The 15,030-nt window shown below is 42.3% G+C and overlaps 1 protein-coding gene across 2 annotated transcripts in view; it reads right to left on the reverse strand.

The window, feature by feature from the left end:
• SLCO2A1 (solute carrier organic anion transporter family member 2A1) overlaps positions 1-15,030 on the reverse strand; it is a 730,981-nt gene that overhangs the window by 282,983 nt on the left and 432,968 nt on the right. For both annotated transcript variants that reach the window (XR_013602305.1, XM_078665791.1), the window contains exon 5: positions 14,290-14,388. Coding sequence is in view for 1 of the 2 variants with exons in the window: in XM_078665791.1 (XP_078521917.1) it covers positions 14,290-14,388 (99 nt within the window). In the remaining variant the exon portion in view is untranslated. The remainder of the gene's footprint in view (positions 1-14,289; positions 14,389-15,030) is intronic.

Raw genomic sequence — 15,030 nt, forward strand, 5'->3', positions numbered from 1 at the left:
AACTGACCCTGAACCCAAAAAATACCCTTTTACCCAAAAACTGAAAACTGACCCTGAACCCTAAAAATAGCCCTTTACCCACAAACTGAAAACTGACCCTGAACACTAAAAATACCCTTTTACCCAAAAACAGAAAACTGACCCTGAACACTAAAAATACCCCTTTACCCAAAAACTGAAAACTGACCCTGAACCCTAAAAATACCCCTTAAAAAAACAAAAACATATAATTTACTATTCCCACTCCAGTCTACATTAAATTGAAGTAGGTGCTGGACACTAATTTCATATAATTTACTATTCCCACTCCAGTGTACATAAAATTGAAATAGATGCTGGACACAAATTAAATATAATTTACTATTCCCACTCCAGTCTACATAAAATTAAAGTAGGTGCTGGACACTAATTGCATATAATTTACTATTCCCACTCCAGTCTACATAAAATTGAAGTAGGTGCTGGACACTAATTAAATATAATTTACTATTCCCACTCCAGTCTACATAAAATTGAAGTAGGTACTGGACATAAATATAGGAAATGTTTAATTGTTATATAAGAAAAAAATTCTAATATTTTAACAGTTTTAATTTAAAACTAAAAGACTATAAAATAAAATGATTTTATAAAAATATTATATAATATATATATATATATTTTATCATTTTTATACAAATCTTAATATTTAATGTAGAAATTTAAAATTTACAAATCAAAAATCAAAATGCGAAATTAAAAATTTTAAAAATTAAATTTAACAATATTTATAATTATTAATACATATATTTGTAAAATTGTTATATTTATTTATTTAAAAAATATGTATACATTTTTTTTAGATTTTTTAATTTGTTATATATTGTATTATATTTCAAATCATTATATATATATTAATAAATATATAATCTATATTTTTGGAATTTTATGAATACATATATTTTTCAAAATCTTTACATATTTTATTTAAATTTCGAAATTCTATTTTCGATTTTTCATTTGTATTTTGTAAAATTTTAATTTTTTATATTAATTATATAAATATTTAAATTATATAATCAATATTTAGCAATTTTTTTTAATACATATATTTTTCCAAATTTGTTAAATATTTTATTTAAATTTCGAATTTCTAAAATCGAAATTTTTTTACAATTTTAAAATTGTATTTTTAAATTTTATAATCATTATATTAATATTTAAAAAAATATATAAATATTTTAGAAATATAATTTTTTTTAAACATATATTTTTAAAACACTCCCCACCCTTATCCCCTATAAACCCAATAACCCGCTCCTAAAAATATATATGTATTTATAATTATTATAAGATAAAAAAAATTAAAATATTTTTTGTTCAATAACATTAACTGATTTCAATCAAATATTCACTTAATATTCATATTTTTTACTATTATTTACTATTATACGATATTTTTTTAATCAATATTTTGTCTTCCGATATAATTACTTTCGATATTATGATAAACATACTATTTACGATATTTTTGTATACGATATTTTTTAGTTCGATATTTTTGACCTACGATATTTAATGTTCGATATTATGTCAGTTCGATATAATAATTTCGATATTATGTCTGATTACCGTCTGAAACAAGGCTCCGATGAAAACCAAGTCCTGGGAGGGAGACAGCTGACACTTGGGAAGATTCAGAAGAAACATGTGATCCCTCAACACAGAACACACCACCCCTTGAACCTCCAACAACAGGGACCGAGATGGAGCGTGGGTCAACCAGTCGTCGAGGTAAGGGTACACCAGGAGACCTCGAAGATGCATAACAGCCACCACCGGGGCCACCACCTTGGTAAACACACGAGGAGCAGACCTCAGGCCGATCGGCAGGACCTGAAACTGAAAGTGACGCCCCTGAACACAAAACCTCAGGAAGCGACGGGACAGGGGATGAATCGGGACATGAAAGTACGCGTCCTGAAGATCGAGGGTGCACATGAAATGGTCTGGAATCACCAATGGGATCACCCTCTGAAGAGTCTCCATACGAAAAGGCAGACGAACCACCCAAGTGAACAGGGTTTTCAAATCCAGAACCAGGCGGAACACCCCTGTCACCTTGGAAACCAGGAAAATCCGAGAGTAATACCCCAGCCCCACCTCCAGAGGAGGAACCACCTGAATCGCACCCTTCCGGAGAAGAGAATAGATCCCCAGAGACAGCTCGGACCGTTTGGACAGACAGGACGGCGAAGGAGTTGGACGTATCCCTGAGTCCGGAGGAGGACTGGAGAACTCTATTACATGACCCATGCGAATGATATCCAACATTCAAGCGTCTGACCAAGACTGCAGCCACACCGGCAGGAAGAAGCGCAGCCGAACTCCTACTAATGATTCAGGATCCCCAGCCATATAGTCAGGAACGCGGCTTGGGACGGGGGGAGTTAGCCTTCTATCCCGGCCACGTCTGGAAGAAAACCTCACCCGACTCCCAGAAAACTGTCTATGAGAGGAAAGCCGAAAAAAGGTTTAGGCCTAGAGGAAACAGAAACAGCAGAGGCCTGTTTAAAAGAAGAAGAATGTTTCTTCTCTTTAAACAATTTATATAACTTATCCTCCAACTCCCCCCCAAACATCATTGTCCCCTTGAAAGGCGGACGCAAAGCGCAAGCCTTCTGGTCAGAGTCAGTCTTCCAGTCCTGCAAGACAAGATGGCGACAACAGCCACACAGGCCCCACTGGAAAGGGAAGAGGCCCACACCACATCGAAGGACACATCCGAGAGGAACTCCACTTGTCTCTCAATATGCTCCAGAAGACCAGAACAGTCAGTACAGTCATCCATGGACTGGTACAGGGACTTGAGATCCGAAAGCAAGGACTGCGAAACATAAATCCCATAGATGCCAGCCCTCAACGCCAAATGCAAACCAGAATACACCTTTTTGAGGGAGGAATCAACGTTCTTGTCAACAGGATCCTTCATCACAGCATCCTCCGCCAAGGAAGTGCGACCCACCAGACTGGCCACAAAGGAGTCAATAGGTATGGAGTCCGGCAGATCCGTAGCCATACCCTGCAAAGGGTAAAGTTTCGCCATAAAACGAGGAAGCAAGATCCAATCGGGATCCACCCACTCCTGCTGCAGGACATCCTTAATAAAAGGATGAATAGGCACATCCACAGTGGCAGAGCTCTGAAACTGGCACAACATCAACAAGGGACCACCAGACGTGCTTGGAGCCTCATCATATGGAAACTCCATGTTTGATTTGACATGCTTCAGCAGCCCAGCCAACATGTCTTATCAACGTACTTCCCCTTGTGTTCAGAGTCCCCCAACCACTCAGCTTCGCCATCAGAGGAACCAGAAGACACTGGACCAGCGCCTTTTGACCGAGCACCATCACCTACCATCTCACAAAGAGTCTCCCTTATGAGATGCTTAAGCCTGGCATCACCGCACTCCCTGCGACACCTAGACCTGGCAGGAGAAGGTGAGGAGGACGAGGAATCAGAGGAATATGAGCTCTCCCTATGGCGGCTCTTCCGCTTATGCTTCCCCATGCCGACAGAGACCTGGGAGGGAGACAGCCACAGCAACTCAGCCAAACAGAATACTCCAGGAACTGGAGAATACAAAGAAAATGAGGAGAGCACCAGCGTCAACTACCCAAATGGCACCGAAAACAACACCCAGGCAGGAGAAATGAGGCCCCAGCCACCTAAATCCTCCAAGCGAAGGAGCCCGCCACATACCGCCTGACTTTCGCCGCACCACCGATCCCGGAAGACAGGCAACATGACCCGGAAGGCAGAACCACAGCAATCTGCCTTCCGCCGTCCGCACACCGCCGCGCCCCCCTCGGCAAAGCCCAGCAAGCCAGGAGGTGCGGCCCGAAGACCCCAGCATACCAGCAAAGGGGCCCGAACCACACCCCCCAAGCCCGGCAGTGAGGGTGAGGCACCGGAAAACTCAAGGACACTCGCCCAGCAGTGTCCACATAAGTACCAGCAAAGACAGGAGCTTCCTTGATCCTGCAACGTTCTCAAATTGTAGGTTAGAGACAGAAAAAAGAACAGGAGGAATGCTGGGACCTGTACGCTTATGTACTCCCAGAGGGAGGGGGAGGGGTAGGTCCAGGATTCCTTTGTCCTTTTTTCTGTGTGCGAGATGGGACTATCTCATTAGTTATGAAGGGGACGAGGACAGCGGGACCTGGGGTTAATGAAAACATTACTGCATTCAAAACAGAGATGTAGTCAAAGCCTATTTCTGGGACTAGCTTACAAAACACAGACAAACACAACTCTATAAACTGCGACATTTTTGTTTTTGTGCAGAAGCATTCATAATATTACATAATCGTAAGCACACTCTTTCATTTAATCACAATCATTGTTTACAACTTCTTCTATAAAGTTGCAGCCTTCCATGAAAAGGATTGTTATTAAAGTTTGAATTTCAAGGTGCAATCCTGTGGGTTTTGAATAGCTGGGAGTTTGGGCTTACCAGGTCCAACCAGCAACATATATATATAAACAGGGAGGAATATGATGGATCATGCATTATCCAGAACAAAGAGAACAGATTTTGGAGCTATCATCATAGACTCCCTCAATCTACATCACCCTTCATGGTCCACAGATATTTAAACACTGGCCTCAGCATGTTCCATTTAGCCACTATTCCTGTGTTCCTTGACCTGGGCTAAATTCCAAGGGGATTAGAATTTCCAAACTTTTCCAATATAGCATGTGTTCTGTACTGTACAGGATACATCCAATGTGGAAGGCATTTTATCCTAGGTTTATGTATAGTATTTTTGCTGGCAGTGTACCCTTTTAGTACAAAACATATGTTAGATCACAGTCACTGTGCACTATGATGCAAGGATGTGTGCCGGGTGCAAGACAGGCTTGACAACCACCGTGCAGGGGGACAGAGAAACAGCAGCATTTCACGCAACGCAGCCCAGTAATTTTCTTTTTTTGAACTGCATTGCTTGAAATGTTAATAAATATATCCACAGGTGTTTCTGACACATCAAATAATTTGTTATATTACAGTTTATTTTTCTGTCTCTAAATTCTCATGATCACAATATGTTTAAAAAAGGAGGGGACATCAAAGTCAAAGTCAAAAGATAGCTTTATTCGGTATTTGACAAACACCATATAAGCAAACACCACAAAATACAATAGGAACACAACATTTTAACACTTGGATTAAAAAGGGAAATCACTGCAACAAGCTCTTCTTCGTTACACTTGTCAATCAAGTAACCTAATATTAAAAACCCTAAAAACATTTCATAAAACAGTTAATACAAAAATAAATTCCTAGGATTATTAAGAGGGTTGAGGTAAATATAACATATTTATGTATTATGTGATGTTATTAGGCACAATATAATACTCCAACAAACCCTCAGCCTTCTAATCATTTCTCATGGTTCCTCTACATTTTATAATGAACGACAAGAATTTTATCACCACTACGATAGTGAGCTCATCTTGGAGCAAGTACAATCTATGAAGGGCAGTCTTACAGCTTCTCAAACCCCACAGCTTTAATAGTGGCAGCAGGTGTTTTTTCCTCCCCCACTGATAATACTTGCAGAAAAGAATACAATGTATATTGGACTGGGTGGCTACTCCGTCACACGGACATTTCATCAATTTCCCAGACCAATCATTTGGGACAGGGAACGTTATTAGCCTGAAAAAAGAATCCGTCCTCAATCGTGCTAAAAGCATTCTATGATAACTTGCAAAATTTGGCCCCAGATAAGGATGAAGGCCATGATCATGGAGGATCTGGCGATGGGCTATGATGGTAGGCTTATTCCCATCTAGATGATATCTCCTCTCCTCTAGTAGACCAAGACATGTCTCTTTTAATGCTTTTTTTGACACTTGGGCACATGAGGTTGGGTTCAAAAAGGATTCTGGTTGACCGATAGAATTCAGAAATTTTTTAACATAGGCCAGCCATGGCTGTTTGTCGCCGTTAGCTTGCTGCAGGCAGTCATGAATTACTTCCCTATTAAAGGTCATGTCCTCGCATGTCCAAATCTTGTGCCACAACATGACTGGCGCTAACTTTATCAGATCACTAATGTGGGATCTGTCAAGTTCATTGTGGCATATAGTAGTAGATGTGGAGCGCGGGACGCCTAAAAGATACCTCAGGAAAGCATTTTCCACCCTTTGGATTTCCGAGCTATCTGCAAGTCCCCAGATCCCCGCCCCATAGACAGCTGTAGACACACATTTTGCTGCATAAATCTTAAGTAGTGTGTCTACCGGTTTCCCGCCAAGCTTTTTAGCAAATTGCTTGACCGCCCCTATTGAGCGGGCAAAAGCCAGGTTCCGGGAGGTAATCGCTGTGGACCATGTCCCCCTATTGTTAAAAATGATTCCCAAGTAAGAAAAGGTTTTAGTCAATGCTATCTTCGAATCGTTAACAAAGGTTTTGCAGTCCGGTGCTTTTTTTCTGGTGGTGCATGACATCGTGAAAGTTTTCCCCACGTTTATTTTTAGGCCTCTAGTGCTCATGAAGGTTGCAAAGCCCATTAATGCCTTTTGAAGTCCCCGCTGAGTGCGGGCCATAATCACCGCATCATCGGCGTATAACAATAATGGGACAGCGAGACCGTTTATCTTGGGGTAGTCCACCTCCAGATCATTTAAGAAAGCTGCTACCTCGTTAATATATAGGTTAAATAAAAATGGCGCAAGAATGCAGCCCTGGCGAACGCCTTTTGCTATTGGAAATTTTCTAGTTCGCTCGCCATTTTTGCCAAATCTCACTGTAGCGCCTGCGTCTCTATACAGCTCCTGGATAAAGCTTAAAATGTTTTTATCTATTCCCATTGTGGTCAGGGTTTTCCACAGTATTCCATGATCCAAACAATCGAACGCCGAGGTTAAGTCGACGAATGTTAGGAACAGGTTCCCTTTTTTTGAACCAATGTATTTATTCATTATAAGGGACAAATTTAAACCCTGCTCTATTGTTCCCAAACCCGACTTAAACCCATACTGGAATTTTGAAAGTATCCCATTGCTCTTGGACCAAGTTTGCAATTTGGTTAGCAACACCCTACCTGCCACTTTCATTAGGTTGTCTAGCAGGGAGATAGGGCGGTAACATTTTGGGTCTTGTCTGTCCCCTTTTTTAAATATTGGGATGACTATTGCTTCATTCCATGTATGGGGGAAACCTAGTTTAGTGTAGGCGTTCAATACATTTGCTAGTAAGGGGGCCCAAAGATCTACATTCCCCTTGAACAAGTCAATGGGGACTCCATCAGGTCCCGGGGCCTTTAGACTAGCACTCTGGCAAATCGCTTGTTCCAGATCTGCAGGAGTAAACATTACTTTTAGTGGGAAATTTCCCTGAAGCTGTGAAAGAACCTCTCGCCCCACATCCATCTCATCTCCCAAAGCAAGTGATTCTTTCTTATAAAGGGAGGTAAAATAATTGACCCAGACGTCTTCTGATATGCCTATTTCCAGGGAATCTACCTTCCTATCCAAGAAGAAGGGGGCATTGATTTCTTTCCAGAACGACGTATTATCCCTTAGGGCGCTTGCCTTTAACAGGGCTTCCCACGCTGCATTTTTTAGTTCTTTCTTTCTGGTCAGGAGGGTCAGCTTGTAAGCGTGTCTGGCCTCCTTAACTCGGCCGGTATCCCTAGGGACGGTCTTTAAAGCCTGTAAAAGGACTTTATGTGCATTGGTACAGGCTCGATTAAACCAGCCATATAATCTCGTGTCATCCCCTACCTTTAGTTTTTTAGTTAACTTGGCATTTATTGTGGCTTTAATCCCTTCATACGCCTGTATTATTAGCTCGGGGTCGGTGTTTGATTCCAGACAGGTGGCAAATTGTCCAGATTCTTTCTGCATCAAATCTTTCAAGAAGTTTGTGGGTTCAATTTTTGCCCATTTGATGGCGTAGCCATTTTTTCTGGCCAGCGCCACTGAACGGCCATGCAGTATATTCATAGTGCTTATTTTCTGAGTCCCCGATTTCCCTAGTCTAAGGGAGATGCTAATAGGAAAATGGTCGCTTATTGCTAAATCCTCCGTATTAAAACCCCTCACCCAGCCTTGATTTCTATTGGAGACCAGAATAAAGTCAATTACAGTGCCTGCCCCGTGGCCAAAAAAAGTTGTCTGAAACGCTACGGGTGGCTGACAAAGTTCATTAGCAAAAGCCAAATCCCATTCATGCATGAATTGATTTAACAAATTTCCCCCTATGGAGTGTTCAAAATGCGTGGTAGGGTCCCCTTTTAAGTCAAAGATGCCACAGTTTTTTGTTTGACTATAGGGGCATAGGTGACAATTAAAATCCCCTGCTATAAGTAAGCAGTCTGCCGCCTGCCCACCTCTCTTTAACAGTAAGTCCAATTCCACTATTAAGGTTTTAACCTCAACTCTTGGCGCGTTATTATAAAGGTTGACCAGAAAAACGGAGCGCCCATTTGATTTAATAAACAGGCCTTGTAACAAGCTCCCTACGCCTGCTTTTGGCCCGCTTGCCTCATGCATACTCTGTTCTACGTTACAGAGGTTAGAAGTAAAGATACACAGTCCCCCAGAACCTCTGCCTCTGTTGCCCTGGATCGAGGGAACGTAAAAAGTGCTAAAACCCTCGATGTGGGTCTCTTCTAAGTCCCAGCACTCTTGTAGGCAGATTATGTCCTGCCTTTCCACAAAAGTTAGGAATAGCTGGTCCCGCACTTTTTTAGCCAGCCCTGCAATGTTCCACGATGTTATTTTTAACGAACATTTCTCCCCATTGGTTGGACTGGATTCTTCCTGACTAGTTAGTGAGACAATGCCCACGGGCAGGGCTCCCATCTCATTTACAATTTTAATCTTAGTCTTGTCTACTGTGCTCTGATATGGATGCGTGCTGATGGGTTCAGTTGTAAACTCAAGTCCGCTTTCATTCAGTGGCTTACTAAGTTTTTCTATTAGATGCTGGCCTGACAAGTTTCCACTACCCGTGTCATGCTCTAATGTAATCTCTATCATCATGGGGTTAGTGTTTTCTAAGTGGGAAGAGACATCATAGATCTTTAATTGGGGGGCTGGAACTTGTGATACCCCTGTAATGACCTTTGTGGGTCAATCGACCATGTCTAAGCAGTCATATCTGTTCCTTATGGGAACCCCCCCCCAATAGTCAGGATTTGGGTTACCTCTACTATGGTGCCAGGGGCGAGAATCCCAGCCTCTGTTCCAGTAATTATTGTTGTTCCTATTTCTGCTTCTATTAGTGTACCCCACCTGTGTCCAAGGCCAGTCTTGGACTTCATCCCAACCAGTTGTATTCTCATAATTGGGAATATTTAACGGTGGATAAAAGAAGGAGAGACGCTGTACGTCCACCCCCCCCCCCTTTTTTCTAGCGCTGGCCAAGAAGCGATATAGTCAGCCATGGCAGGATCGTCACACTTGACTATAACACAGTCACCCTGTAGGCTTTTTTTCGTGTCCCCAATCCAAAACACTCTTCTGACTGAATTTATTCTGCTAAGATGCGATGGCTGAATAGGTCTATTTTGACTTAGCCATTGCAGAACTTTGTTCCTTAGTGACCACGGGGGCTCCTCCGAGCCCTCTGGCAGTTCTGACACCCCTGTTAGAACAACAGTGTACGGGGTAGCTTCAGGTGGGAGATGGAACGGCCGCCTGAACCTAGTACCCGTCCTCTGTTTTCCCTGCGATTGGAAGGACTGGGTTTTTTGTGGTTTATGTGTCATATCCTTAAGATTGGCTAATTGTGTGTTTAAAGCCACTAGGGCTGGGGTGGGTTGTGCATTATCGCTAGTAATATTGAGTTGGCCATTCCACTCTACATTTATGGGGTTAGGGGTATTTTGTGTATTTTGTTTGATACTTTTAGTCTGGGTGTTTCCTTGTTTATCTTGTACATGGGGCTTTGGACACACCACAGGTAAGGTAGGTGGTTGAGCCGGTTTAGCCGGTATAACTGGCTGTTTGGTTTTCCCCTCCCCCGTGTCTAGGGTACTCAATGACTTCTGGATGAAAGCAGGAGTATTCAATTTAGCAAGTTGTTTTTCAATTATCCCTATACTTTTTTCCAGGGGTTTCAGATGGTATTTTAGCAATTCCCCCATGCTATTAGTGAGAAAGTCATGTAATGTCACACATGTGGTGCATGGTTTGTGTATACCACCTGCTGCACCTAGTGCATCCAGGTTCCCCAGTGGCGCTTTAATCTGTGGGGGCATGTTAGGGATCACACTGATGGTGGATGGTGGGGTTTGGAGCACTACAATATTATTACTATTCTTATTCAGGTTGCAAAGGTTCACACAATTAGGTGGAACCGGTGTGATCTCGTGTGTAATCAATCCCTTGCTTAGCCTCTTAGGTATAGCACCCTCCCTTTCCCCCGTGGAGTTAGGTTCTAACACCGTGTCTTGATTTTGTATAAGATGTAAGTCCGGTGTTTTTTCCAGATCCTCCACAGAATCAGATCCTAATGACAATTGCGTTGCCGACAGGTCCACAGTATTTGGAACTGTGTGAACTAGTGCACTTGCTTGATTCAACAGGGGAATAATCGGACCCTTATGGATTGGGGTTTGTGCTAAAGCCAAGGGGCCCATTGACGATCTTTTTCTGGCCATCTCCAATTCATGAGACACCCGTCGATCTATCAATTGGATGGTATTATCAATGGCTGCATTGGCCTTATTTATAAATAAGTCAAGTGGACCAGTTATATCAGTGGTTTTATCTGTCTTTTTGCTTCTAGTAGCTCTAGTCATAGTCGCGCGCTGTGCGTCTCAGACGTGATAAATGCTAGGTCACGAGCAGACAGGTCTCACTGTTGAAATATTGGCTAGGATGTAAGACCCCACAAATTTTTACCAACACAGATCTACAAATGGGTAGGGGGAAACACAAATACCGTGGCCCAGTCCAGTCTCTCACAGTCTGGAACGGGCTGAAACGGGCCCGCCCTTGGCCCGGGCTTCGCCTCGCGCTTCTCCTCGCGCGCGTCCCGCGTTGCGTGTAATGCGGTTTAATTTAAGGGAAGGTTTGTGCACGGGGGTGTTACCGCCGGGGGAAGAGGCACCAGGTGGAAGAAGCAAAGGCTTCTGGGCCTCGCAGTCCCCCGGTGCAGGCAGCCAATGGAAATGGGTTCAAGCGCTCGCTGGGAGCTGACAGGCACTCCGTCGACCACGGAAGAGCTCCCACCAGCAGCGCGACCTCGATGGAGTCTGGAGACAAGGCAGGTGTTTGCACAAAAAGCGCTTCTCGCTTCCGATGCTGTGCAGAGTTCCTTTCCAGGCAGTAGTAAGTTTGTGAGCGGCACCCGCGGAGCGGGTGTCGCGAAAAGTTAAAGGCGGCAGATAGGGGGCGTTACCGCCGGGGGAAGAGGCACCAGGTGGAAGAAGCAAAGGCTTCTGGGCCTCGCAGTCCCCCGGTGCAGGCAGCCAATGGAAATGGGTTCAAGCGCTCGCTGGGAGCTGACAGGCACTCCGTCGACCACGGAAGAGCTCCCACCAGCAGCGCGACCTCGATGGAGTCTGGAGACAAGGCAGGTGTTTGCACAAAAAGCGCTTCTCGCTTCCGATGCTGTGCAGAGTTCCTTTCCAGGCAGTAGTAAGTTTGTGAGCGGCACCCGCGGAGCGGGTGTCGCGAAAAGTTAAAGGCGGCAGATAGGGGGCGTTACCGCCGGGGGAAGAGGCACCAGGTGGAAGAAGCAAAGGCTTCTGGGCCTCGCAGTCCCCCGGTGCAGGCAGCCAATGGAAATGGGTTCAAGCGCTCGCTGGGAGCTGACAGGCACTCCGTCGACCACGGAAGAGCTCCCACCAGCAGCGCGACCTCGATGGAGTCTGGAGACAAGGCAGGTGTTTGCACAAAAAGCGCTTCTCGCTTCCGATGCTGTGCAGAGTTCCTTTCCAGGCAGTAGTAAGTTTGTGAGGAGGGGACATAAAATAGTTGATTCAGCAGCACATCTCCAGGGTATGATGCAAGAGTAAGAAGTAGCAACCGGGAAATTAAAATGCTTCTGATAAATAGATTTCTTCACTAGTAGTCCTGAAGTCACTAAGCTTGACTATTTTCCTGAGGGCACCTCCAGATATTAGATCTATGAGGCTAAGTGGTATATTGTATTTGTATTGCTCCTTGCTTATTCCTTCTTGCCTGTTATTTGCTTTTTTCCCCTGTATGTGTGACTTGACTGCTACATGTACAGCACTCTGATACCCTGATGGGTCAAGTTCGGCCTATATAAAAATTCTCAAATAAATAAATGTATCCAGTTCATTTGGCAGATGTGCCTTGAACAGCTTCCGTAAGATAACAGTTATGAGATGGATCCTGTCATCCCATTTAAAAATTGGCATCAATAGCTTGAGTGACAATAATCATTACATGTAGTCAGTCGCTTTATTTTAAAGCTGTTAATGACTACTTATTATGTCCCATCTTGCAGAAAAGTTAATGGCGACAAGCAATAAGATTTTCAATTTATAAAGAATGTACACAGCCTATTTAATATGAATAATAAAATACCCTTGCTGTACATTATACAGAACTTGCACGTCACAGAGGAGTTCCATAACCATAAAGAGGAATTAGGTCAAAAGCCAAATTCCTTTATAAGGTTATGGAACTCTGAGGTGACTTGCACTATCCTTAAACATATATGGAAGGGGTTCTTTATCTCATATAATATATGGTCGGTATAGCTCTTTCTTATGAAAGAGAGAACATATTTGCCAACATGAAGAATACAAATAGAATTTCTAGTGCAAAATTAAACACATCAAAAACTGTAAGATATTTGTTGTAAAAGGATATTAGAAACAGTTAAATATAAGTCAGTTTTTCTCTTTTTTTTTAGAACGGTAGTTCTGAATATGTAGAAACATGCAGTAAGATTCTACCTTTTCTATAATTATCTGAGGAATGCAAAAAATAATCATGTTCTTCCTGCTAGAAAAATAAAGCAGAAGAAAGAAAAGCAGCACAGCTGCTCCTCTGACCTGATCTACCTTTCATCTCGGAAGCAGGCATTGTGACATCAGAACTCAACAGCAATAACTTATTACAGTCGAGTTCTGACGTCTTTTAACTTTATCACCGGGGTCTGGGTGTGACACAGGTTTCAGATTATTAAGAAATTAGAGACAGGCATTTATACAGGGACTGCAGAATCCCATTGTATTATATTGTAATTTTTATGATTTTAATGTAACAGAATTTTTACATCAAAGAAGTTGTGATTTTGACATATGTTGAAGGCAGGAAAAAAAACCTCTAGTGGGTTATTTACTAAGGTTTTGCCCAGGTGCTTGTGTGGAATCATTACAGTGATGCAGAGCACTGCGTTGATTTACCTACCAAGATAAAAGGCTGCAGACAACGTGCAGCATGTCTCAGCACCGCAGGAGTGCCACAAAACCCTTACTAGATAATCCCCAAGGTTCATTGAGTCTGCTCTTTCTCCAGCCTATTGCAGCACTTAGATGCCATCTTACTGCAGCGAGCTATTTTAAATATATACACTTGAAGCTAGGGTTTATACTCGTGTTTAAAATAGCAAAACACCTTTCTTTGTGTGTTTGTGGGAGTGCCGAACTGAGCCACTCTATGAAGATGTGGAAAGCAGGATCTTGTGTCTGCCTCTCAGCACCTTATAAATGTACTTGAGTGGTCTATGTGTGTCTCTTATAAGCTGTCAGACAATTTAGAGTGTTTCAGTGTTTTGTGCCGCCAGTTGCTGGGAACATGTTCAGCTCCATGGATTTATACTATAATTCAAGCTCCCAGGTTGATTTGGGCAACTGCCAAGAAGTCCAAGCACTCCGAATGAGGAGCATAGGGACAGAGGAGCCCAATTGTCTCTGATAGTAAGAATTCGATTTTCTGCTCCTCAACATATAAACCACTCCCTCTAATGCTAGATTCAATTATTGGTTACAGTGCATGTTTTTGCAAACATCACTACCACTTCTGATAAAATAATCTTCCATGGAAAATTAAAATGACCACGCTTTTAACATTTTCTATAATATGTAGTATTTCTATAATGCAAACCTAGCCAAACATCAGTGGTGAGCTGTACATGGCAAAGGCAATTGTTGATAGATAAGATAGCTGGTTTTTGAACTATTAATGACTTGTAATGGCATGTGGTGTTCCGGTTTCGTGGTAAACGATGTTTACCTACCTAAAAACACTGGACAGTACATGCAGTCACACATCTGGATAAAGTACATAAATAAAGGGACTCACCAACATCAACTCTTCCAATATCCACGAATATTTGCAGAACCACTGACCCCAAGAGGTAACCAACTGCTGGTCCAAAAACGGCAATAGAGAAAAGGATTGCTGCAAAGTAAAAAAAAAGGTGAAAGTTGAAGAGAACGAGGAGTGTGAGGTCGATGAACGAAAGCAAAAAGTGGGATATTTTTTATCACTATTTGATATATCCTGAATTGCGACAGGATTAAGGAGAAGTGGAGAAGAGCTTATTCTTTTGCTCTTTCCTGAAGTGCAGTAGACAAGAGAATGTCTGAGGTGCATAGGCAGCTTTTTCCAGAGAAATGGAACTATGAGAGCGGGATGAACATGCATGTGAGAAGCTCCACTCAACCCGGACCTTGTCACATAGAACCATGACGAAATAAGGCTTCCCAATACCAAGGCGATTAACCTTGCAATATGGCTCCTAAAGTCATAGAATTTGTGTACTTAAACATACCACAATAAATCATGGCTATTCTATTTTGTTAAGTCAAATCATTTTTATTGAGAGAAAAATACAAATAAAAGAAATACATATATCAATAATGGACACAAGTGGATGAACAAAATTAATAAAATGAAAAGAAGAAAAAGAAAACAATAGCAAAAACGATAGAAATGGGTCCGACCAAAATAATACATACAAGTAAGTTGTTGCATACATAATGAAGTACTCAAGTGACTAGTGAATACACCCACTGTCTAGGTAGTAATCGTATACTGTGA

This window comes from Lissotriton helveticus, chromosome 11 (assembly GCF_964261635.1).
Source record: "Lissotriton helveticus chromosome 11, aLisHel1.1, whole genome shotgun sequence".
NCBI lineage: Eukaryota > Metazoa > Chordata > Amphibia > Caudata > Salamandridae > Lissotriton > Lissotriton helveticus.